This window comes from Notolepis coatsorum (assembly GCF_963971535.1).
Source record: "Notolepis coatsorum genome assembly, chromosome: 14".
Taxonomy (NCBI): domain Eukaryota; kingdom Metazoa; phylum Chordata; class Actinopteri; order Aulopiformes; family Paralepididae; genus Notolepis; species Notolepis coatsorum.
The window spans coordinates 110,877,613-110,904,159 of record NC_140178.1 but is presented as its reverse complement, the minus strand read 5'-3'; the positions used below and the strand labels follow the sequence as shown (position 1 = coordinate 110,904,159).

At 46.9% G+C, this 26,547-nt stretch overlaps 1 protein-coding gene across 1 annotated transcript in view; it reads left to right on the top strand.

The window, feature by feature from the left end:
- Nucleotides 1–26,547, top strand: part of LOC311240840 (apoptosis regulator BAX-like) — a 38,374-nt gene that overhangs the window by 1,439 nt on the left and 10,388 nt on the right. The window contains exons 2-4 of the mRNA XM_084329434.1: nucleotides 2,070–2,100; nucleotides 18,601–18,765; nucleotides 25,253–25,397. Of these exons, the coding sequence (XP_084185560.1) occupies nucleotides 2,070–2,100; nucleotides 18,601–18,765; nucleotides 25,253–25,397 (341 nt within the window). The remainder of the gene's footprint in view (nucleotides 1–2,069; nucleotides 2,101–18,600; nucleotides 18,766–25,252; nucleotides 25,398–26,547) is intronic.

Below are 26,547 nucleotides of genomic sequence, written 5' to 3'. Positions count from 1 at the left end.
AGTGTTGACCAGTTTATAAAAACTATTTAAAATGTTTATTAGCAACGCCGAGCTTTCAAACCCTAACGTTTGTCTGTTCGAAACCCTCGTGCAACTGTCAGTACCTCTGAAATTTCTCAGTGATACTTGTATAACGAACGGTTTGGGTAGGACCATTTCTTCAGGGTACATCTAGGTTGGTTTCCCATTGAGGAGCAAGGGACTGTGGATTCACTCGGCCAAACTTTGTTGGCGTGCATCACAGTCACGAAAGGGGCTAAGTGGGGGGTGGTATCTGAATGGGGGGGCTGTCACAGCATAACATTAACTATATGTTATATATATATATTTTTATTATTATGTTTTTGGTAGATTTTTTTATAGTTTTTTACTACCGGGCAGTCCGGTAGAGAGAGAGAGAGAGGAAGAACGGGAGACAGAGCGGGGGGAAGACATTCGGCAAAGGACGCCGGGTCCGGGACGTGTCTATGCCAAATACAACGCAGTTCGGTTTCCGGGTTCCTCTGATTGGCCACGACGCCCACGTGACCCCGCGCTAGCACGCCCCCTTATCCACGCCTGCCGCTACGCCGCGCCAAGCTCCTCTGTGTGTTGCAGCGCGCGGCAGAGCGGCAGAGGTCCCTGTGTGTTCTCAACTTCCTCAATTTATACGCATGAAAGTATTGACTACGCCGTAACGAATCATTAAAAAAATATACCGTTAACTGGAATATGTTGTTTCTTTACACATATGTTGGATTATGTAATTGGTTTGTCATGACAAACCAATAAAATCGCTACTGCGTTGTACATCAGGGTGAACGCTGTCGGTAACACCACCCACTTCAATGACAGAGCTCTTGACTCAGAGTGGCGTTGCGCGTGATGCGCGACAATATTATAAAATACAATATTATAAAGCACTTAGCACTTTAAACTTACCAGAACTTTAGCACGCGGAGGCGGAAACAGGCTTCGACAGCGACTTTAGAAGCGGCTGATTAACAAGACGAAAGCGAAATACAAAAGTGAAAGTCAAGTCGTCGCCACTCATAGCAATTTTATTGGTTTGTCATGACAAACCAATTACATAATCCAACATATGTGTAAAGAAACAACATATTCCAGTTAACGGTATATTTTTTTAATGATTCGTTACGGCGTAGTCAATACTTCCATGCGTATAAATTGAGGAAGTTGAGAACACACAGGGACCTCTGCCGCTCTGCCGCTGCAACACACAGAGGAGCTTGGCGCGGCGTAGCGGCAGGCGTGGATAAGGGGGCGTGCTAGCGCGGGGTCACGTGGGCGTCGTGGCCAATCAGAGGAACCCGGAAACCGAACTGCGTTGTATTTGGCATAGACACGTCCGGGAATCGAACCCGGGTTGGCCGCGACGCAGCGCGTTACATGGTTCGCCACTTGGGCGCCCCAACTATACTTTGTCATTTCCATGGTTGCATTCAGGGGAAAAAAGGCTACATTTATTGCAATTGTAGCTACATCATTAACCCTTTCACTACCACGCTACCAAATGGTTAACCCTTTCACTGCGACAATACAGAAGGTTAACCCTTTCACTGCTGCACGGCAAAGGGTTAACCCTTTCACTGCCACACTACAGAAGGTTAACCCTTCCACTGCCACACTGCAGACGGATAACCGCCTGTAGTGTGGTAGTTTAAGTTTATTTGGATCCCCATTAGCTGTTACAAATGGCAACAGCTACTCTTCCTGGGGTCCACAGAAAACAATAAATACAAACAAACATAATTAAAAATAAAACAAACAATAACAAACATACGAAACACTATACATAACATAATCAAACAACCCCCCCCCCACACCCATCCAAGCCAACTCATTACATTAGCATTATATCAAAATATTACAAAATGTAAAATAATAAAATGTTATATGTCAAGCATTGTGCCTGTACCCAAAAGTAACCTGGTAGTGAAAGGGTTAAGCTTCTGTAGTGTGGTAGTGAAAGGGTTAAAGTACTCATTTGGTTGTTTTAACAGTTAACAACAGTTAATTTGGTGTAATTGGCCTAACTCATTTTGGTTTAATTCTTGCTCCTTCCACAGATGAGAGGATAGGAGAGACCCTGATCAAAGAGTAAGTTTAATTAGCAAGGAAACAAATCTACATTCAACAGAAGCCACATATATATATATAATCCCTATATAAGTTAATGTTAGAGACATTAGTAAATATTTATAAACTTGAACCCTGATCAAAGAGTAAGTTTAATTAGCAAGGAAACAAATCTACATTCAACAGAAGCCACATATATATATATATATATAATCCCTATATAAGTTAATGTTAGAGACATTAGTAAATATTTATGAACTTGAACCAAATCCCTCACAATGTTAAGTATTTTCTGTATTTTGCATTTAACCAGTACAAGTAAACAAAGGGACACGTCGCCAACATCATGAGAAATGTGCTCAACACCGTCTCCTCCTGTCAGACAACAAGATAGATACCAGTTTCCTCTCTGTGCGTTCAGTAGAAAGCTATCTGCCTGCAAGCTACATAATACCATTTCCGATAATGTTGGCGTGTTCCTTTAACTGAGCAATAGTATAGAACAGGGGGGTCGGCTACCTTAGGCACGAGTGCCACCATTGGCACGTGGTATATTAACCAATGGCACGCTAGCAAATGTGCGTAAGAGAGGAACCTTTTTGGAGATGTTAGTGTCATCTCATCGACTCATCCCCACGCCGAGTTACCTCTCTCACAGCCATTGGCAGTTGCACAGCCTGTTGTTTTACGGTAGTTTGACTGATATACCTACCAGGGATATATCGGGGTCAGAGCCGATCAGAAGGGTCAGTCTGTTGTTGTTTGCCGAACATTGAGTGTTAAACGTCATTTTGAGACCAAACATGAGAAAACTTTAAAGGATGAGGCAGACGAGGCTGAATGTGTCCAGGTATGCCAAAGTGGGCCTTGCCTGGGGCATCCAGGGCGTCACCACATTCCTCCACCGCTCTACACACCACATCAGCAGCCTCCATGCCCCAGTTATCATCACACACTGTCCCCCACTGGCCCTCATAGTAGACCTCCACTCTGCCCTGGCAGGCGTCATACCCACCATCGACCAGTCGGTAATGGATATCTGACAGTGTAAAAGAAATCATGCAGTCAGTAAAGAAATGATTGATAACTAACTATTGTCTTATAAATAACACAGCTAGGGATGTTCGATATTGGCTTTTTTACCGATACCGATATACCGATATTGTCCAACTCTTAATTTCCGATACCGATATCAACCGATATCAACCGATACCGATATATGCAGGGTTTCCTCCCCCAAAAAACGGAATCATTTCAGGTAATTAACATTACATATCTCTTGTTGTGGAATTAACACAACATTATGCATACTTTTGACAATAAATAAAATCAGAATTTGTTCTTACTTGCTTGCCTGGGTAAATAAAGGTTATAGAAATGTATAAAAAAAAATAAAGAAATATGTTTTTTTTTAAACCGATACCGATATTTTCCGATATCACATTTGAATGCCAATATCGGCCGATAATATCGGTAGGCCGATAATATCGGACATCCCTAGTTCAAATGAATTGAGATTTATGGTGGAAAGTCTGGAAACCGACCAACCTTCTCATTTAGTTGGAATTGACTTTCACGTCTACTCTTCATAGACTTCTAATGATTAGGCTGATCCAAGGCAGCTGGTAGACCCAGAGAGAGAATACCGTAGGACAGAAGACAAATGCCCCCCCCCCCCCCCCCCCCCCCCCCCCCCCCCCCCGAATGAGCGTGGCTGTAAAGACTGTGATGTAAAGACTGTGTTGTAAAGACTGATGTAAAGACGGTGTTGTAAAGACTGTGATGTAAAGACTGATGTAAAGATTGTGATGTAAAGTGCAATATTCACTCGATTGTTTGTAAAGTGCAATGTTTATAATCCTAGCGCTGTTTCGCATTATGGCTTTTCTTTCAGAGCTACAGAATCTGACACGCGATTGCATTTGCAGGTGACTGGCCAGTGGCCATGCAAAAATTAAGTGACCTGGCAGGTAACTTCAATCAGGGACACCCTGTAGGAACCCCTCATTTTGGCGGGGCAGGTCACCTGAAAATGCAATCACGTGTGAGATTGTGTAGCTCCGTTTTAGGAAAAGACATACATTTGCATTTACATGTAGTCATTTAGCTCAACGCTTTTATCCAAAGCGACTTACAGGTTGTGTACAACAAGTCAGCAGGAAGGGTACAACTCTGGCAGCTAAGGGTCAGTGTTATTGTTCGTCAAACAGTGTTGAACTTGAGTACATAGTAGTATAGACATATTAGCAAATGACATGTCGTCAGCCTGTGACTGCAACTTGTTCCTGTTTGCGGACGACTCAGCCCTGCTGGTCTCTGACAAGAACAAGTTACAGGTTGAAAAAGCCCTCAGCTCAGAACTCTGCAGAATCTGCACCTGGCTCGCTGACAACAAACTATCATTACACCTGGGTAAAACAGAGTCCACTCTCTTCGGATCAAATAACAAACTCAGCAAGGCCGACGGCTTCTCAGTTACAGTAGGTGACAATATTGTCACAAGGAAAGACGAAATTACATACCTAGGTTCCATCCTAGAGGCAAATCTTTCCTGTGACAAAATGGCATCTAATGTAATAAAAAAAAGTAAACCAACAAACTCGATTCTTGTACCGGATCTCCTCTCTGGTAAACAAGAACACCCTGAAGACTCTGGCAGGAGCACTCATTCAAGGGTACTACGACTATGCTTGCACCTCATGGTACCAAAGCACCTCAAAGGCGCTAAAAACAAGATTACAAACATCACAAAACAAACTTACTGGTCAAACTACTACTTGACCTTACTCCTAGAACCCACCTCACCCCTGCCCACTTTGACTACCTAGGATGGCTTAGAGTAGAAGACAGAGTACAGCAACTTGCAATGGGCCTGGTCTACAAGATACACTACACAACTAAGTTACCCATGTACATGTCAAAATACTTCCCAAAGGTCAGTGAATACCACGACCACAACACCAGAGGGAGCTCCACAAATCATGTTAAACCCAGATTCGGCTCAAACAAGGGACTAAACACGTTTCGCAATTATGCCACATCAATGTGGAACGCCCTACCCAAAGCTGTAAAGGAATGTGAATCACTACCCACTTTCAAAACCACTCTCAAAGAGCACCTACGGGAGACTGCAATTCAAAACATGTACAGTTTCCCCCACCCCGCCTACCCAATGCCCCCCCCCCCACGCCACCTACCCAACCTCCTCCAATGTACAGTTTCTACGTCAAATGTATATACTCTCTTTTTTTAGACTATTTTTGTATCACAAACAGTACTGTATTTGTAAATTTGGTATGCCATATGTAGCTGAGGGGTACAATTCCCTGACTGTATTGTTAGATATGATATTTAATACCACTACCTCATGTACTTTAACTTCTGGCCACCCAGTACAAGATATAAGTATGATGAACACTTTCCCACCTGATGAAACGAACCAACACAAATGGACCAAATCGAATATTTAATACAGCAAAGGGTGTATACAACATTCACTTAATTACATTTATGATTTGAAATGTTGAGTATGCACTTTTATGGCAAATGAGTATTCGTAGGTAAATCAACATTGAATGTCCAATCTCTGGTTGCGCAGGGAGTAAGTATACAACCTGGAATATTTAGGAAACGATAGCAATAGTACTTAAATGATTATAGCTGGATACACTAAGGGGGGGGGGGGGTCCCGCTGGTTGTAAGACAGTAGGAGGGGGGGGTTAGAGAAGTCGCTGGCGGTATCCCATCTGGCCGACGGTGTCTTGGGAGAATCCAAAGTCTTAGACCCAGTGCCCACAGAACCTCGGGCCGCAGACGAATACAGCTGGACCCTCTGTGGAACGGTATCTGCCGGTCCACAACGGAGAGACGTGGTGCGACCTCACGTGTAGAGCGCCGCCTCACCTGTAGTCCTCTCCGGGGGGTAATTCCAACACTCGACAGTGTTGGCCTTTATCCATGGAATAATCAAAGCACATAAAGCATAATCCAAGAGCCGTGGAAGGCTCGCCGTCGTCGGGTAGAGTAATCCAATATACAGGTCCAGTCGCTCTTGACCCGGAGCTCCTCGGATGCAATCACCACTAGGGGTCTGACCAGCCTGGATAAGCGTCCAGATGACGTCAGGAACGATGGGGGTACTGATAACTGTATAACTCGAACCGAACGATGCACCATACATAAATAGACTATTATTAGCTTAATAGAATACGTCCAACTCGACGGTATGGTGCCAAACTATGACCATTCAACTATTAATCTACACGATATCTCAATGCCTATTCTGGGCCAAGTAGGCCTTACTACACCGCACGTGCTTCGTGGGGAGGCTTTTGCGTCTGTCACTCTGTTGGAGGGTAAAGAACTGGACTAAAAGAAAGTTCTACTTTACGAGCGCCATATATATATGCGCTATGAACAAATAGTACCACACGTATTTCGCCCGGCATATTACTGCGCGGAACCGGGGGTTGCCTCGACATGTTAGGCGGCACGATTGAACTTGAACCTAGGGGTATGGCAACCTGGCGCCAGGTTCTCGTCCAATGGTAGAATGAAACTATTATGGGCTGTTTAGTAGAAACGGGGATATTCAATGCATATTGTACAAGGAATATACAGGGGATATCAAACGATATACAAATACAATTAAATATATATATATAAATAAATATACATATTCGGTTTAATCTGATCCTTCACAACAGCCGCCCCCTAATTAGTCCCACCTAATTAGCTAAGCAGAGACAGATTAACCGCACTGTCTTCCACTCAAGGTCCGCTGTAAGGTCAGTCAACTCACAAAGTCATAGGGTCATGGTCATCATCGATAGTATCTGGGAGTCGGGGCAGTTCTATGAGCCTCGCCACGGGCCGTGTGTAGGTGCGCCCTTGGACGAGTACTTCAGCTGCTCGGACCTTGCCATCGGCACCGGTGATCACTTTGCTTACGCGGCCAGCCGGCCACATAGCTCTGGGGAGTGACTGGTCAACTATCATGACGACTGTTCCTTCTGTCAAATTGTCTCTCTCTTTTACCCACTTCTGGCGGGTCTGTAGAGACGGTAGGTAGTGAAGTAGGAAGCTGCTCCAAAACGTGTCAGCTAGTACTTGGCTGTACCTCCACATTCTTCGGCCGTTCGCTTCTTCGGGCCTGTACATTGTCTGGGGTAGCGCGGGGTCCAGCCGCCCCATTAGGAGTGTGTTGGGGGTGACTGGGTCGACATCTGCTACATCACTGGAGACGTAACCGAGGGGCTTTGAGTTCAATACTCCCTCGATCTCCGTGAGGACTGTCATTAGGACTTCCTCTGCCACAGTCTGGGCTCCGAGTACGGCATACAGGGCTGTCTTTATAGAACGTACTTCTCGTTCCCAGGTTCCACCGAAGTGGGGTGCGTTCGGGGGATTAAACTGGAAGTCAATCTGGGCTGGAGCGAGGTGGGTCTTAAGTTCTGGGCCCATAGCTTGGAAGCTCTCTCTCAGCTCTCTTTCTCCGCCTTTGAAGTTGGTCCCGTGATCAGACAACAATGTAGACGGTTTTCCTTTCCGTGATGTGAATCTCCGGAAGGCCATAAGGAATGAGTCTGTTTTGAAGCGCCAGACTAATCCTAGTGTCATTTCTTGGGCTTCTCCTGGGATTGTCGCCATCCAGGTCTCGCTGCTGGCAGCCTTGTCTGCGGAGGAGAGGCTGCGCAATACGTGCGGGTCACTGCTGGCCCACTGAGATCAAAGCCTCCTTTGATTAGGGAGGCGCGTAACTTGATTAGGAGAGCCTCGGCTTCTTCTTGAGTCGAGACGCTTTGTAGACAGTTGTCTACGTAGAAACTGTTCTTCACACTGTGTTGGACCTCTTCATCTGCTGCTGGGTCCTCTGTGACGTGTTTCTGTAGTGCAAATGTAGCACAGCACGGGCTGCATGTGGTTCCGAAGGGGAGTACTTCCCACTGGTAGATGGATGGGTTCTCATCTCCGATCTTCTCTCTCCATAGGAACCGTAGCAGAGGCTTGTCCTCCTCTACTAGTCTCACTTGCAAGAACATCCCTTTGATATCCCCGCTTATAGCCACCTTGTCCTGGCGGAAGCGCAGTAGCACGCCTAGTAGGGAGGGGCCGAGTGTGGGGCCGGGCAAGAGCTCTTTATTCAGATTTTGGGATCCGATCTGGTAGCTGCAGTTAAACACAATGCGATCCTTGCCATTGTGATGGACCTTGTGATGCGGCACGTACCATGATTCGGTCGTCTGATCGGCCTCTTTAATGTCAATCTTTGTTACGTGTCCCGCTGTGATTAGCTTCTCAATCTCAGCTCGGTACACACTCTGTTGAGCGGGGTCTTTGGCTAGGCGCCGCTCTGTGTTCAGTAGATAGCGCTCCGTGGCGTCTTTCTTTGCGTGAAAGGGGGGCATTCCCTCTCGCCTCAGGAGTGGAGTTGCGTATCTCATCACTCCGCCGACTGTGACTCTCTTTGTCCCCTGCTCGAGTAGGTTGATGGCGTAAATGTCTTCTTTAGAGCGAATGTCTTTCTTTTCGTTCTTAAAGGGCATTGTCTCTAGGGTCCATAGCCTCTCGACATGCTGCAGGAGAGTGGTGTCTTCTTCTGTCGTTCTGGAGTGGAAGCAGCTAGTGGCTGCGGTTCGGTTGAGAGATTTAGCGAGGGGGCCTTGTAATGTCCATCCTAGGCGGGTCTCGACTGCGGCAGGACAGCCCCGGGGACCTGTATGGACCCGGTCAATCGGGACTATGAGTTCTGCATGGTCGGAGCCTATCAACAGGGTCGGGGTAGCGCCGTTTATGAGCGGGATAGGTAATTGGCGCAGGTGCACATATTTATCCATCAACTTGGTGACAGGGTAGGTGTACTGCGAGAGTCCTATTTCTTGGCTGGTGAAAGCATTTGTGATCTTGTACCGTCGCTCTGGCTGCCCGTTGGCTGCGATAGTGAAGGAGACATTCTCGCCCTTTATCGTCTTTAAATCTCTTCTTATTGTCCGAATCGTCATTTCGTTCTTGCTCCCCCGCAGTCCCAGTTGAGTCGCAGCGGAGGCGAGCAGAAGGGTCTTCTCTGACCCGTCATCAAGGACGGCGTAAGTGTCCATGACTTTATCCTGGTAGCTCAATGTCACACGAACTACCTTTAAGAGCACTTGAGCTCCGTTGCTGCTGGCGGGGTCAATGTACATGACACTTGCCTTGGTGCCGCTCCGTGGTGCAGGTGTAGGCCGTCTTCCGTTACTATCGTGTAGTATATCTAGATGGGCTCCATCGCACCGGCTGCACCTTTTCTTTAGGCGGCATTCGGCTGCCATGTGGGGCCGTGCACATCGATAACAGCGCCGGTTGGACTTTATCCATTGGCTCACTTCTTCTGCATTCATCTTTGTGAATGAGTCACATTGTGACAGCCAGTGTTCTTTCTCACAGTAGGGACACGCTATCTTCCACTTCTCCTTTCTCGAGGGGGTGCTGTGACTCTTACTGCTCGGTACTGACTCTGATTGGTGCATGACAGTCACCGATCTTCTTCCATCACTTATTCTCCTGGGTCCCTCTCTGGAGCTTGGCGTGCTCCGCCCGAAGGTGTCCAGTCGTAAGCTGCTGACCTCTCTCGCCAAGAAGTCGGCCAGATCAAGGAGGGATGGCTCGGGGCCGTCGGGATCTCGGTAGTCCCTCTGCCGCCGAAAGCGCTCCTGTCTTGCGGGTGGCAGCTTCTCCAAAATCCTCTCAACGTTAGAGTTGGCGTACAGCTCATGCCTGCCCTTCTCCCGTTGAGCTCCCAGCATCCCCACCAGGGACTGCACTTTGATTGACAGGTCGTCCAGTGAGCGATTGTCTGTGGCTGGGGGTAGGCGGTCAATATGCCTTATCTCCTGGATTACGTAATCCCATATACGTCCATATCTTTGATCCAGCGCTGCAAGGGCCGCTGTGTATGGGGTCGAGGAGGTAGCATAGGCTAGCGCTATATTGTGCGCTCGCGGTACTTTCAGGTGCTTCAATAATATTGCATACTTGTGGCGTTCATCAACGACATCCACCATCATTGTCTCTAAGCACATCCGGAGCTCCGTGTACTGTGCTCGACTCTCATAGGCGAAGTCTGGGATTGACGGCGTGGCGTTGTATGACGCCGTGGATGGCGAATACATCGGCGAGCGTTGGGGGAGAGACCTCCTGGGCGAGTCCCCTCTTGCGCCTCGCTGTGGGCCGGTACTGGCAGGGTACCATGGCCCGCTGGTCCAGGTACTGTTCCTCGGGGCTGGTCGTGCGTCGTGCTCACCCGTAAATAGAGTCGGGGGTCTGTAGCGCAGCGCCGCGGGGGTATAGCCTGGACTGTATGGGACCTCCTGGTCCGGTGGAGTACTGTGCTGTCGTCGGGCTTGGTTCTCCTCTTCTCCCTCTTCTTCTTCTATCAAATCTTCCAGATCTTGTAATCGTTTATTTAGCTTCTCCGCAGTGTAGGCCGCTCCTTCCTTGTAGCTGGGTCTCGCTTGGACCGGTATGGGAAGGGGGTCTGCGGGGGGTCTAGACTCGGTCTGTTGGTCAAGTTCAGGGTCGCTTGCTCGTTGCGGTGACGCTGCTCTTGACTGCTGTCTCGACAAGTTCCTTGAGCCCCTGGCGGAGGGAGAGGGAGTTGTCCTTTTGATCAGCTGCTCTATTAGTTGCGCTTGTAGTCTGTCGCGCTCTGCGTCTCTTTGGGCACCGGCAGCGGCGCGCTGGGCGTCGGCGGCGGTGCGCTCTGTTTCTCTTTGGGCACCGGCAGCGGCGCGCTGGGCGTCGGCCCGGTCTCTTGCCATATTCTCTTCCATCTGGAAGCGTCTCATCTCCAGACTTGTGCGCTGTTCTTCGCTCCGTTGCTGTGCTTGGAGGTGTTCGCGCTCGCTGGTCGCCTGGGCTTGGAGACGTTCGCGCTCACTAAGCGTCTGTGCTTGGAGCCGATCGCGTTCGGTAGAGGCTGTCAGGCTGACGAGGAACGCCTGTTGTAGTATCCTCTCCGCTTCGCTGGGGGAAGGCGGTAGTGGAGGTGAGCCGCTCCTGCGTGAACCGCTCCTGGGGGTACTCGTTGGGGAGTCCTGGAGCTCTAGTTCCTCGGCGCTCTCCTCTTCTTCTTCTTCCGTGCAGAGTTCCCTCTCTGTAGGGCTATCTTCCTCCCGGGGCGTGTCGGGGACTACTTCTTTAGTAGTGGCGGGGGGTAAAGGCATGTCAATTCCCTCCTGGTCCCCACCGTGGGCTTGGTCAGTTACATTAGGACCTACTAGGGCCTCTGTGGTCGGGGAAACCTGGTCGTTAAGGTCAGACATAATTTTACTTTCTACTTTTACTACGTTTACCGTTTGTCGAAGGCTAGGTAGTTGACTGACAGTGTAAGCCTCTAAGTACTGAGGTGTCTGTCGTCTGCGCCGCGGGCGTTCTAGGTTAGGAGGATCGTTTCGTGGAGTGTTCATCATAGGCCATTTCGATATTAATAACACTATATTAATATTACACTAGTTACCCTCCGGCTCGAAGGACCAATTGTAGCTGAGGGGTACAATTCCCTGACTGTATTGTTAGATATGATATTTAATACCACTACCTCATGTACTTTAACTTCTGGCCACCCAGTACAAGATATAAGTATGATGAACACTTTCCCACCTGATGAAACGAACCAACACAAATGGACCAAATCGAATATTTAATACAGCAAAGGGTGTATACAACATTCATTTAATTACATTTATGATTTGAAATGTTGAGTATGCACTTTTATGGCAAATGAGTATTCGTAGGTAAATCAACATTGAATGTCCAATCTCTGGTTGCGCAGGGAGTAAGTATACAACCTGGAATATTTAGGAAACGATAGCAATAGTACTTAAATGATTATAGCTGGATACACTAAGGGGGGGGGGGTCCCGCTGGTTGTAAGACAGTAGGAGGGGGGGGTTAGAGAAGTCGCTGGCGGTATCCCATCTGGCCGACGGTGTCTTGGGAGAATCCAAAGTCTTAGACCCAGTGCCCACAGAACCTCGGGCCGCAGACGAATACAGCTGGACCCTCTGTGGAACGGTATCTGCCGGTCCACAACGGAGAGACGTGGTGCGACCTCACGTGTAGAGCGCCGCCTCACCTGTAGTCCTGTCCGGGGGGTAATTCCAACACTCGACAGTGTTGGCCTTTATCCATGGAATAATCAAAGCACATAAAGCATAATCCAAGAGCCGTGGAAGGCTCGCCGTCGTCGGGTAGAGTAATCCAATATACAGGTCCAGTCGCTCTTGACCCGGAGCTCCTCGGATGCAATCACCACTAGGGGTCTGACCAGCCTGGATAAGCGTCCAGATGACGTCAGGAACGATGGGGGTACTGATAACTGTATAACTCGAACCGAACGATGCACCATACATAAATAGACTATTATTAGCTTAATAGAATACGTCCAACTCGACGGTATGGTGCCAAACTATGACCATTCAACTATTAATCTACACGATATCTCAATGCCTATTCTGGGCCAAGTTGGCCTTACTACACCGCACGTGCTTCGTGGGGAGGCTTTTGCGTCTGTCACTCTGTTGGAGGGTAAAGAACTGGACTAAAAGAAAGTTCTACTTTACGAGCGCCATATATATATGCGCTATGAACAAATAGTACCACACGTATTTCGCCCGGCATATTACTGCGCGGAACCGGGGGTTGCCTCGACATGTTAGGCGGCACGATTGAACTTGAACCTAGGGGTATGGCAACCTGGCGCCAGGTTCTCGTCCAATGGTAGAATGAAACTATTATGGGCTGTTTAGTAGAAACGGGGATATTCAATGCATATTGTACAAGGAATATACAGGGGATATCAAACGATATACAAATACAATTAAATATATATATATAAATAAATATACATATTCGGTTTAATCTGATCCTTCACAACACCATACATGTATAGATGTAGCAGTACTGTCTATCTGTATGTCGTGTATGTCATATATGTTATGATGAATTGAAAATGGGGGACCCTGATGTAAACAAGACGAAAGTCTTTCTCTGGTCTGCATCCCCTTAACAATTGTGTGTATTGAGCCGTACTTTATTGTACCCATTCTGCAATCTGTTAATAACATTTTCAATCAATCAATCAATCAAGCATAGTAGGTAGTAATATAGGCACAGTAGATTACTTAGTAGTAACGTCCATAATAGCAAAAGTCGTTTAGTAGGTTTTTGTTTTTGCAAACAGATATATGTAAACATTGCACTTTACAAATGATCGAGTGAATATTGCAACTTGGGCTAAAGTATTGTAATGACAAAGCCAACAAAGTCATTTTGAAGTCTTTACAGTGAGTCACACCCGCATGGCCAGCATGTCTTCTGATCTCTGGTATTCTCTACCAAGCGTAGCATAGGTTGGGTATACCAGCTAGATTCAGGAGTAACCTGTTCTTCACCTAGCCACTGCAACCGTGGCGGTTCTTGGACTTGTAAACTAGGGTTTAGTTTGAGTTTCGTTTAGTTTAGCACGTTTACAAGACATGCAAAGAACAAAAATGTTGAGAGTTCAGCGGCAAAGCAGAGGCTAGAAACCCAAACGGCCCTATGTGGTGGAAATATAGCCGACGCGAATAACTTACTCAGTCCTGAGTCCAGAGACCTGGTTAATAGAATTTACTCTCAACGAGGTGTTTAGCTAGGACACCACCGGAAGAGAGACCCCCCCCCCACACCGGATCTTCAAACATCTTTATACATAAAAACTGGAATTGGTGGGGGCCACAGGAAGACACGACGTATAGGGGGTGTCGTGACAGTTTGGGGAGATATGGAAAGATGGGGGAGGGTTTATTGGGGTTAAGTCAGAGATCGTTTGGGGTACAGGTAGGAAGGAAGGATGGGTGAAGGAGATAACAATAGATCAAACGGAGAACATTTGGTTTCATCAAACAGAGGGACAGGGAGTTTTATCTTTACCTCCACTAGAAACAGAACATATATTAAACACAAAACAACAACATTATGTTATCTTTCTATGAGAGCTCCACTAGAAACAGAAAATATATTAAACACAAAACAACATTATGTAATCTTTCTATGAGAGCTCCACTAGAAACAGAACATACATTAATCACAAAACAACATTATGTTATCTTTCTATGAGAGCTCCACTAGAAACAGAACATACATTAATCACAAAACAACATTATGTTATCTTTCTATGAGAGCTCCACTAGAAACAGAACATACATTAAACACAAAACAACAACATTATGTTATCTTTCTATGAGAGCTCCACTAGAAACAGAAAATATATTAAACACAAAACAACATTATGTAATCTTTCTATGAGAGCTCCACTAGAAACAGAACATACATTAATCACAAAACAACATTATGTTAGCTTTCTATGAGAGCTCCACTAGAAACAGAACATACATTAAACACAAAACAACATTATGTTATCTTTCTATGAGAGAACTCCACTAGAAACAGAACATACATTAAACACAAAACAACATTATGTTATCTTTCTATGAGAGCTCCACTAGAAACAGAACATACATTAAACACAAAACAACATTATGTTATCTTTCTATGAGAGAGCTCCACTAGAAACAGAACATACATTAAACACAAAACAACATTATGTTATCTTTCTATGAGAGCTCCACTAGAAACAGAAAATACATTAAACACAAAACAACAACATTATGTTATCTTTCTATGAGAGCTCCACTAGAAACAGAACATACATTAAACACAAAACAACATTATGTTATCTTTCTATGAGAGCTCCACTAGAAACAGAACATACATTAAACACAAAACAACATTATGTTATCTTTCTATGAGAGAACTCCACTAGAAACAGAACATACATTAAACACAAAACAACATTATGTTATCTTTCTATGAGAGCTCCACTAGAAACAGAAAATACATTAAACACAAAACAACAACATTATGTTATCTTTCTATGAGAGCTCCACTAGAAACAGAACATACATTAAACACAAAACAACAACATTATGTTATCTTTCTATGAGAGCTCCACTAGAAACAGAACATACATTAAACACAAAACAACAACATTATTTTATCTTTCTATGAGAGCTCCACTAGAAACAGAACATACATTAAACACAAAACAACAACATTATTTTATCTTTCTATGAGAGCTCCACTAGAAACAGAACATACATTAAACACAAAACAACAACATTATGTTATCTTTCTATGAGAGAGCTCCACTAGAAACAGAACATACATTAAACACAAAACAACAACATTATGTTTGCTTTCTATGAGAGAGCTCCACTAGAAACAGAACATACATTAAACACAAAACAACAACATTATTTTATCTTTCTATGAGAGCTCCACTAGAAACAGAACATACATTAAACACAAAACAACAACATTATTTTATCTTTCTATGAGAGCTCCACTAGAAACAGAACATACATTAAACACAAAACAACAACATTATGTTATCTTTCTATGAGAGCTCCACTAGAAACAGAACATACATTAAACACAAAACAACATTATGTTATCTTTCTATGAGAGCTCCACTAGAAACAGAACATACATTAAACACAAAACAACAACATTATGTTATCTTTCTATGAGAGCTCCACTAGAAACAGAACATACATTAAACACAAAACAACAACATTATGTTATCTTTCTATGAGAGCTCCACTAGAAACAGAACATACATTAAACACAAAACAACAACATTATGTTTGCTTTCTACAAGCTCATATTGAAGACAATGACACAAACTGTAAACATCAGAGGAGAGGGAATACTGACAAAAGAAGATGTTTGTCTGTCTGCGTTCGATCTCCGTCAATTATGAACTTACAGAGACTGCGTTTGTAAACATCAGAGAAGAAAATGTTACAGTATTATTTTGATAGTCGTCGTTCTGATGAATCACACCCTTATATTTGAAAGAACATCAGCCCTGGGTGGTCTGGTGAAAGGCTGCGTGGAGATGGATGACTGCCTGCTGCTCTGCCTGCAAACCTGTGACTTTATCTGGAAATAATTATTGAAGGGTTTGGGAGCGGACTCTGCCACTCTGGGCCTTACGACACTCATCACTGTGTCCTTTATGAGAAGGTTGGTTTGTCCTCGCTGATGGAGAGGCGCAACAAACACTGGTATCTGTTCATTTTTAAAGCCCTTGTTGGTAAGCTAAATCAAATCAAATTTATTTATAAGGCCCGACAACACACGTTAATGTCCCCATGGGCCGTACAGGTCTTCTTTAAACAAGTCAAGAAGAAAACATAACAATAAGTCAAGAACAGAACAAGAACACCATAAGGTCAAAAGAAATTAAGATAAATGCAAATAAATGAAAGAATGCAAGCACTCCCAGACATACCCCACGCGAAGGTAAGGAAAAACTCACTAAAACCTAACAATAGGGAAAAATGCTCCACAGGCAGTGTGGAGGAGAGAAACCTTAGAAGGGCCATTCAAGGGGGGATCTCCCTTCTTAGATGTCGGTGATAGTAGTGTTGCAGACGGACAGTAGTGAAACACAGATGAGTGCATGCAATAGCAACTGAACATTTTGAAAGATTAAAGATAGAGCTAATAGCGATAGCAACTGAACATTTTGAAAGATTGAAGATAGAGCTGATAGCGGATCTATTTGAGGCACAGGGGCGGCGCAAAGAGGGTCACGTCCTCCCTGTCTTAGTCACGGGCCATTCAACACTCCGGTCATTGCTCAGCTACCTCCTTATACTACATCATTGTTGGTAAGCTACCTCCTTATACTACATCATTATTGGTAAACTATACTGTACCTCCTTATACTACATCATTGTTGGTAAGCTACCTCCTTATACTACATCATTATTGGTAAGCTACCTCCTTATACTATATCATTATTGGTAAGCTACCTCCTTATACTACATCATTATTGGTAAGCTACCTCCTTCTACTACATCATTATTGGTAAGCTACCTCCTTATACTACATCATTATTGGTAAGCTACCTCCTTATACTACATCATTATTGGTAAGCTACCTCCTTATACTACATCATTATTGGTAAGCTACCTCCTTATACTACATCATTATTGGTAAGCTACCTCATTATACTACATCATTGTTGGTAAGCTACCTCCTTATACTACATCATTGTTGGTAAGCTACCTCCTTATACTACATCATTATTGGTAAGCTACCTCCTTAGACTACATCATTATTGGTAAGCTACCTCCTTATACTACATCATTGTTCGTAAGCTACCTCCTTATACTACATAATTATTGGTAAGCTACCTCCTTATACTACATCATTATTGGTAAACTACCTCATTATACTACATCATTGTTGGTAAGCTACCTCCTTATACTACATCATTATTGGTAAGCTACCTCCTTATACTACATCATTATTGGTAAGCTACCTCCTTATACTACATCATTATTGGTACGCTACCTCCTTATACTACATCATTATTGGTAAGCTACCTCCTTATACTACATCATTATTGGTAAGCTACCTCCTTATACTACATCAACATCATTATTGGAATGGAATTTTGGAACCCGTTCTAGTGACTGGCTGGTGCTTAAGGTCCCCTTTTTGCTTAAGGAGTTTTCTCGGAACAGGGTAAATCTGAATGTACCTATGGTGCCCCTCTAGCTCATGGAATGAACCTTCCTTAAAGCTCGAGATCCTCCCCTCTGTTGCAGGGTTTAAAACATTGATCTCCAACCTTTGTCAATCAAGTTGTATGTGTTTTAATTGGTTTTAAAGGTTTAAAAAAAATAATAAAAAAAATACAGATACAGATACAGATACTTAAAAATAAAAGGGTGGCCAAGGTTTGTCCAGAAGTGGCCGCTACATGTCATGGATGCGACAACAATTTGTTTTGGGTTATTGACACCCTTTTATTATCTCACACGTGAGAAAAAAAAATAAAACATTATTCATTTATAGTCTACTAATAGGCTAAATCACAAATTAATAGGTCACTTTCACTCCTACTTTACAGATGCTTTACCGTCTTAAGTACAGTAGGCTAACGTTACCATTGACAAATAAATACGGTATGTAAGGGATAATGTATAGCTACGAGGTCATTGTCGCAAAATAATTGACCGACACAGAGTTTAAAATACCGAGCCGCCTCGGCGAGGTGTTTTAAACGTCAGTGAAGGTCAATTATTTTGCGATGATGACCGAGTCGGGGGCTATTGACCAATCACAATCAAGCATTTCTGCGAATGTTAAAAGCCATGTAATAATAGTAATTAATTACCTCTTGTCATCAAGGCCTTTTTCTTTTTCTGAGCACAAGGGGGCGCCAAAGATCTGGAGACCAGTGAGTAGGGCCAGGGTTCTGGGATTTCAGACTCCTGGATCTGCCCTCGCTGGTCCCTGGCTGTATATACACACACACTCCTACATCACAACCTGCAGTACAGCCACCCACCTACCCTGTAGAGATCATGAGCATCCCTACAGGTGAGTGAGTGTCACTACAGCGTGTCCCTGTCCCTCCTCCAGGGTGATCCAGGAGGAGCTGAGGCAGCTGCCCTCGGAGGAGCTGCCTCCCTTCACGCCGCTGACGCAGGGGGTGCAGACGGAGCAGGAGCACAAGCTGGTGGTGCAGCTGGGCAACATGATCCGCATCATCGGGGACCGGGTCAAAGAGGACCAGGAGTTCCAGGAGTGAGGCGCCGTTAACCCCTCGTTCTCTTCCTGTTAACCCCTCGTTCTCTTCCTGTTAACCCCTCGTTCTCCCCTCGTTCTCTTCCTGTTAACCCCTCGTTCTCTCCTGTTAACCCCTCGTTCTCTTCCTGTTAACCCCTCGTTCTCTTCCTGTTAACGATAGGTTATAACTATAACCAAGTTCTGTGAGTAATGGTGACGCTCAGCGTCACGACTGCACTATACTTCACTCGTGCACGCGCACTGAATCAAAAATTCCACAATGTACCTTCACATCCCAACATTCGTCTGGCCACACCCCTATCAGCTTACCTTCATAAGCAGGTGTGTGGTCACCTACTCGCCTCCTTCCCAAGCTTTCACCACAAGGTGAGATCAAGGGCCGCAGCGGCGTCTGACGCTGAGCGTCACCATTACTCACAGAACTTGGTTATAGTTATAACCTATCGTTCTGTTTCGCAATGGATCTCGCTCAGCGTCACGACTGCACAAGGGAGGCTGAGCGAGAGCCATAGCCCGACAAATGTACCCCGCTGAGGCCCCCCACAACCATCAGATCGGGGAGGACCGAGCCCCCCCGACCCTCCCTAATGGAGGATACCCTCCCTATTGGAGGCTTACGGGAGGGAGACAGATCCGACCGTGCGAAGAGGAACTCAAGCAACTCAACGCACAGGGTGAGCAGACCGTGGCTTGACCCCACGACTACACACACGCACAACCCGCATGCCACCCGGGAACGAACGGAAGGAACAACCTCGTTACCGCCCCCGGAAATCACGGGGTCAAGAGGAAACCCAACCCCGTGGCAAGGCCGTAGCAGCGGAGCGCGAAGGAAGACCCAGACCCACTGAATGGACTGGATCCCCTGGAAAACGGGGGCCCGGAGAGGTCAATGACGCCAGGCATCAAGACCCCACCAGGTGGCCACTTAGTGACACCACCCCCCACATCGCCAGCGTATTCGGATAAGGCCCCTCCAATCGCGGGCCCTTTCCCCCCAATAGCACACCGCCTGGCACACTGACCCTGCAGAACAGGCAGTCAGCATGGCCGTAAGCACACAAAAAAGGTCACCCAACGGAAGCAGGCAGCGCACCGGGGAAACCAGGCAACAGGCTGTAACCTGAGCCTGGAGCACTGCGGACGAGACAGGCGCCAAAGGAGTCAACTGAAAACAGCCGCCCCGGCGGAAGGGGCGTATGCTGGCGTTGTTGATCGCCATGACAAAGCCTCCATTAAAAAAAAACCACCCAGAGGGGTTGAGGCAGAGAAGGCTGACATGATTGGCAGACGTCATGAACGTGCAGGGGCACACTCAACCGGGTAACCCGGGAGTTGACTCTGCTCCAACACACCAGGGAACCAACCACCTTGTCGTTAACCTATGCGGTGGTTGTTCCTATAACCCCTCAAGACAAAAAGGGTTATTCCAAGTCTACGGTATCAACGAACTTCACTTCGGACCGGACCCTGCGGCCTGGGACGCACACAGGGTTACTAGAGGAGGTCCCGAAGACCACCCCGACAGCCCTCCCTCCGCCATGCGTGAGAGAGGAGCGAAGAAAAAAGAGAACCAGCCCCCATAACAGTGCCAGGTACAAAAGAGTACCCAACAAGGGTCTCTATAACGCCTAAACTTGTGACACCCCAGGCCGACCCGGCATTTTTCCCCCCGAAAAAAGCCCAAGTCCCTCAGGGTACCAGAACAGCAGATCTGCATCCCCGGTGGACAACGGGTTAACTGATCTGGACCAGCGTGACCAGAACCAGTCCCGTGCCCTAACCACGCCGACATGCCTACTCCAGGAGAAGGGGGAGATATGCGTGTTGATCTTAAAACATGAAAAGAAGGCGCCACCCAGACGGTCGGTGCGAACCGCACTCGGTGGCCCACCCCAAGGGCGTGAGACCCCTCTACATATGTTCAGATCCATTCCGTTATCATCCCCCAGATATGAACGAGAATCCGTCGATAACCAATAACAGGTTGTCGGAAGAGGAAAAAACCTCCATCCCAGTTGCTTTATAAAAACGCTGTTTTAACCACAAGCAACCAAGGCGTACTAGCTACCAGCATGATCTTTAACAGAACACCCTGAGCTAGCACTTAAGCGTGCGTCGGGACACAACCACATCAATGAACAGGCTAGTTAGACCTTTCAGTGAATCCCCAAGGCGCCCAGGGGAAACGACAAGAGGGGTGTGGCGCTTCCTAAACTCCAACTCTTTTTAATAAAAAAGAAGGAAGCACCAACAGACATGAATCCCATTCTACACAGCCGAGGGTAAAAACTGTTTAAATTTTTACATCCAGTCACCCCTTTCACAGAGGATTTAGACCGAAATTCCCCAGAGAGCCTTCCCACGTGAGTCGTAGAATGAAAAAGCCATGGCAACTACGAGTCACGTGACCAACTGACTCAAGTTACACATAAAATCGAGCGTAGCGGACCCGTAAGTCCTACGCTCTAACCCGACACTTTGACACAACAGATCGTACGTAACGATCTAACTTACGGAAGCCATCGTCATAGCAACGTACGTAGTGTCGTATGCCATGACGGGGGGAAACCCAACCCTCAACTCCTGTTTTTAATAGGAGCAGAGTCAGGACAACCCTTCCCCCCCCCCCCCCCCCTCCCTGCCAAGGCGCCTAACGGCTTGGCCCTGACTGGCCTAACAGGAGATGAGAAAACCCCCCTGACCAATCAAGTGGGAAGGAGGGGTTTATTCGGCACCCCCTCACAAAACCCTTCCCCCTACACACAATAACAACTGTAGCATATGAAACCTTTGGTAGAATGCTAATGAATAGCGCAAGCTAATACAATGCACGCTACCCACAGAACTGTGAACAGGGTTTACAACAAAACCAAGTCGTGTGTGTGTGTGAATCCTACACCCGCATTCCATGTTGTACATAGAAAAACACTGATAGAGAGAGTAACGGCTAGGCCGTGGAACATGTGTATACGAGCATTACTGCAACTAACACAACAGTGTTGTAGCTCAACATTACTTCTTGTGTAAGCAACAGACCATACAACCAGCTTCTACCTGCATGTGGAGTGTCAGGCCGAGATAGAAACCTTTCTATAACCGAGTGTATGCTGCAGACCTTGCTTAAGCTCATAACACGAACGTAACCCTTCTATCAATGTATACTAGTGCAGATTCACACTTTGCAACCTCATCATATGTTTTGGTGAAGAAACACACAGTTTGTTAACAAAAAATACAGTCCCCCTTTAGAGGGGACTTTTTATTTATGAGCAAACAAATAATATGAGAGGCTGGGGAGGGGTAAACAGAGGGGACCGCAGGGGAAAAAAGGCACCGGAGGGACGGTAGATAATCGGTTGCTGGTCACGGCGATCCCTACCATCTCCTCCGGTCGTAGGTGGGCCGGCTGCAGCAGCAGCACCGTCTCTCCTCCTGGCCTTCTTCGATGGGCCAGCAGTGGCGGTGGAGGCAGTAGCAGCCACGGCGGAGGAAGCTCGACGACGTGGAAGCCGTCTGACTCCACCGGCAATGACGGGAGGAGGAAAATGGGGTTGGAGCACGGATCGCTCCTCTGCCACTTCTCTGCACGTTGAGGTCATCAATTGCAGGGCCTTCCCGAACAGTCCAGCATCGGAGAGGGTGGCCGTTAGAAGAGGACCTCTCTTCTTCTCCGGCACACGGGCCTGCTCCAGCCAAAGGTGGCGCTGGATCAGAGTCGCCAGGGCGCGCACTTTCCCAGCGGCTATGGCCTGCAGCTGAGTCAGACAGCTCCTGCCGCCTGGGTGAGCTGGTCATGTTGGACATCAGTCAGCTCCGTGCCGCCCGTCATTATCCCGGATATAAACCTTGCCAGCTGCGCGACATTAGATGCGGCAGCCAGAGATTGTGTACCAGAGATGAACGACTGGTCGCTCCAATAAGCCAACCGCCTAGCCGATTTTCCTTGAAGAACCGGCTTGCATAACGGCTCCCACACCACATCCGGACAGAGGAGAGCGGCCATCGGCCTATCAAGCCGTGGCACGCCCTCTCTCATACCTTCGACCAAACCCACCACCCGCGTAACCGGTACGTAGGCGGGGGTGAGGCCCATGATGTGGGACACCACCTGGCCCCGACGAACATAGGCCCCCATTGAGGGGAAAAATGGGTAGACAACGTCCACCCCTCTCACCGGGCGACGTTGCCAGAGATGACCTATTAGATCATCAGGGACAGGAGCAGGCAGTGGCTGCGGCAGCGGCACGCCGTTTGCAGCGGCCGCCACCGCCATAAGCTCGAGGAACAAAGCCTGCAGTTCCCCCTGCAGACTTTCCTCCACCAAACCCGCATCCCTCACATGCAGCAGGCTTCGACTGGTCAAGGAGCCACAGTCTGATGTGGCTGATAGTAGGGCATCCTGCCGATGAGGCAGAGGGTCTTCCCCGACATCCTCGAACAAGGCGCCCCAAGGAGACATTTCACCCCCCTCCAGTGTTACCTGGACGGGTGGGATACAAGTCTCTACTGGGCCTTCAAACAAGAACCCGTCTGCCTCTACCATGCAATCCTCTGTTTCCATCGGGCAGATAGAGACCGACGCATCCTCGCTGGTCTCCAGCAATTCACCAAACCCAGGCCGTTCGCGTCTGCAAGCCACCATCTTGCGACGGGAGCGAGCAGACGCAAAAAATTTGCGTCTCAAATCCTCCGGAACCAAAGGAACCGGCCGCTCAACAGCGGACGATTCCCCGGAAACAGAGGAACCAGAGCCAGGACCAGGCCATCGCAGAGACGACAGCACCGGTGCACCGGCTCCTCGGAGAGGCAAACTACCCATCGGATGCCTACCGGGCGTGGCTGCCACCCACGAGAGAGGCAACAGCCCCGCACCAGAACGCACGACGGAGGCGGGAATGGAGAACCGCTGGTGAAGAGTGGCTCTGCGACTCTCCGAAGTAGACATTATGACTTAGATTTTTCTATCGAATTCTATGAGAGAAGAAAAAAATAAGCACAATGTAAACACGTCTCAACTTTCTTCAGCTAGCAACCTCGTCAAGTGGGGATCTACCGAAGGCACTTCCTTGTGGTGAAAGCGAAGAAGGAGGCGAGTAGGTGACCACACACCTGCTTATGAAGGTAAGCTGATAGGGGTGTGGCCAGACGAATGTTGGGATGTAAAGGTACATTGTGGAATTTTTTATTCAGTGCGCGTGCACAAGTGAAGTATAGTGCAGTAGTGACGCTGAGCGAGATCCATTGCGAAACAGAACCCCTCGTTCTCCCCTCGTTCTCTTCCTGTTAACCCCTCGTTCTCTTCATGTTAACCCCTCGTTCTCTTCCTGTTAACCCCTCGTTCTCTTCCTGTTAACCCCTTGTTCTCTCCTGTTAACCCCTCGTTCTCTTCCTGTTAACCCCATCGTTCTCTTCATGTTAACCCTTCGTTCTCTTCATGTTAACCCCTCGTTCTCTCCCGTTAACCCCTCGTTCTCTCCTGTTAACCCCTCGTTCTCTTCCTGTTAACCCCTCGTTCTCTCCTGTTAACCCCTCGTTATCTTCCTGTTAACCCCTCGTTCTCTTCCTGTTAACCCCATCGTTCTCTTCATGTTAACCCCTCGTTTTCTTCATGTTAACCCCTCGTTCTCTCCCGTTAACCCCTCGTTCTCTCCTGTTAACCCCTCGTTATCTTCCTGTTAACCCCTCGTTCTCTGCCTGTTAACCCCTCATTCTCTCCTGTTAACCTCTCGTTCTCTTCCTGTTAACCCCTTGTTCTCTTCCTGATAACCCCTCGTTCTCTTCCTGTTAACCCCTTGTTCTCTTTATTTTAACCCCTCGTTCTCTCCTGTTAACCCCTCGTTCTCTTCCTGTTAACCCCTCGTTCTCTCCTGTTAACCCCTCATTCTCTCCCGTTAACCCCTCGTTCTCTTCCTGTTAACCCCTCGTTCTCTTCCTGTTAACCCCTCATTCTCTCCCGTTAACCCCTCGTTCTCTTCCTGTTAACCCCTCGTTCTATTCCCGTTAACCCCTCGCTCTCCCCTCTTCTTTCCGTGTCCCCAGTGCGATCGATGGGATCTCGTTCTCTTCCTGTTAACCCCTCGTTATCTTCCTGTTAACCCCTCGTTCTCTGCCTGTTAACCCCTCGTTCTCTTCCTGTTAACCCCTCGTTCTCTTCCTGTTAACCCCTCGTTCTCTTCCTGTTAACCCCTCGTTCTCTGCCTGTTAACCCCTCATTCTCTTCCTGTTAACCCCTCGTTCTCTCCTGTTAACCCCTCGTTCTCTCCCGTTAACCCCTCGCTCTCCCCTCTTCTCTCCGTGTCCCCAGTGCGATCGATGGGATCTCGTTCTCTTCCTGTTAACCCCTCGTTCTCTTCCTGTTAACCCCTCGTTCTCTGCCTGTTAACCCCTCGTTCTCTTCCTGTTAACCCCTCGTTCTCTCCTGTTAACCCCTCATTCTCTCCCGTTAACCCCTCGCTCTCCCCTCTTCTCTCCGTGTCCCCAGTGCGATCGATGGGATCTACTGCAGTCACTCCGGCTCCCTGCACCACAGGTTCATGCAGCTGGTGGACAAGGTGTTTGATCACGGCCAGATCTCCTGGGAGAGGATCGCTCTGCTCATCTACGTCGCCGGAAGGTGGTCCGTCAAGGTCAGTGGTCCATGTGAAGGTGGTGTCTCAAGGTCAGTGGTCCACGTGAAGGTGGTCAGTCTTTCAATCATTTGAAATGAGGACCATGTAGAGACGTGTGTTTATTCCAAGTACAAAAAAAAACTTTAGAAATAGAATAATTTAACAGACGTTTCCATACCAGGGTTCACACAAGGTCCTTGAAGTGCTTAACGTTTATTTTCTTTTACAAAAAAAAGGCAAGGCCTGGAATTCATTGAAAACAGCAAATTTTTTTAACAAGGTGCTTAAAAAGTCCTTGAAATTAAAATCAACCATTCGCATTGAATGTTTTGTTCATCCGTGATCAAATTGTTCTGAATCAAGAAATTGCATTCTTTACTAACTAATTGTCGGAAATTGGTTTTAAGCCATAAATATTTGATCTGGTATTTTTTTCTATAAAAAACAGCATTTAAAAGTGAATTGTATCCTTTTAACACATTGAGTGCCACGCCCCTTCCGGGAAGTGACCACTTTCGTGCCGCCCATTAACCCCATGTAAACGTAGTTGTAGTTTGTAGAACTAAACCTATATTTTATAGTATCGCTATGGGTCTAATAACGCCCTCGAGTCTCATTGAGCTACTTCTGGTCAACGTGCAAAAAACAGATTCTTTTTTCATCCGTACATTTCCGTTTGATACCATTTTGAATATGAACATAGTCCGGCCGCTTCTGAGCAATTCCAGGGAAAATACACGAAAACAGCGTTTTTGTGTAATTCAATAAACACGTTGTCATTTTTCGCCTGATTAATCGGATCTTCCTGAAATCAACACTAGATCATCACTATTATACTTTGTGGTGCACCGTGCACGCATGCAATGTGGTTTAGACCGGCACGCCCCCCCCCCCCCCCCCCCCCCTCCTGCATCCCAACGGCAGAACAGCCAGACACATAAACACATATTAGCTTCAATCTCAGTAGAAATAAATATCAGATCAACGCAAGCTTTCATATATAGTGTCCTTACCTGGTCTCTGAAGTAATGAAAAAAAAAGAATCCAATAATCTCATCGCCATTCCAGTTATCCATAGCGATCGTGCCTCCGACGTTATTGGGCATTGCTCTTCAACGGGTGGGCGGGGTCAGTTGTCCAAGCCATCCCTATAAGCGTGTGTTTTGCC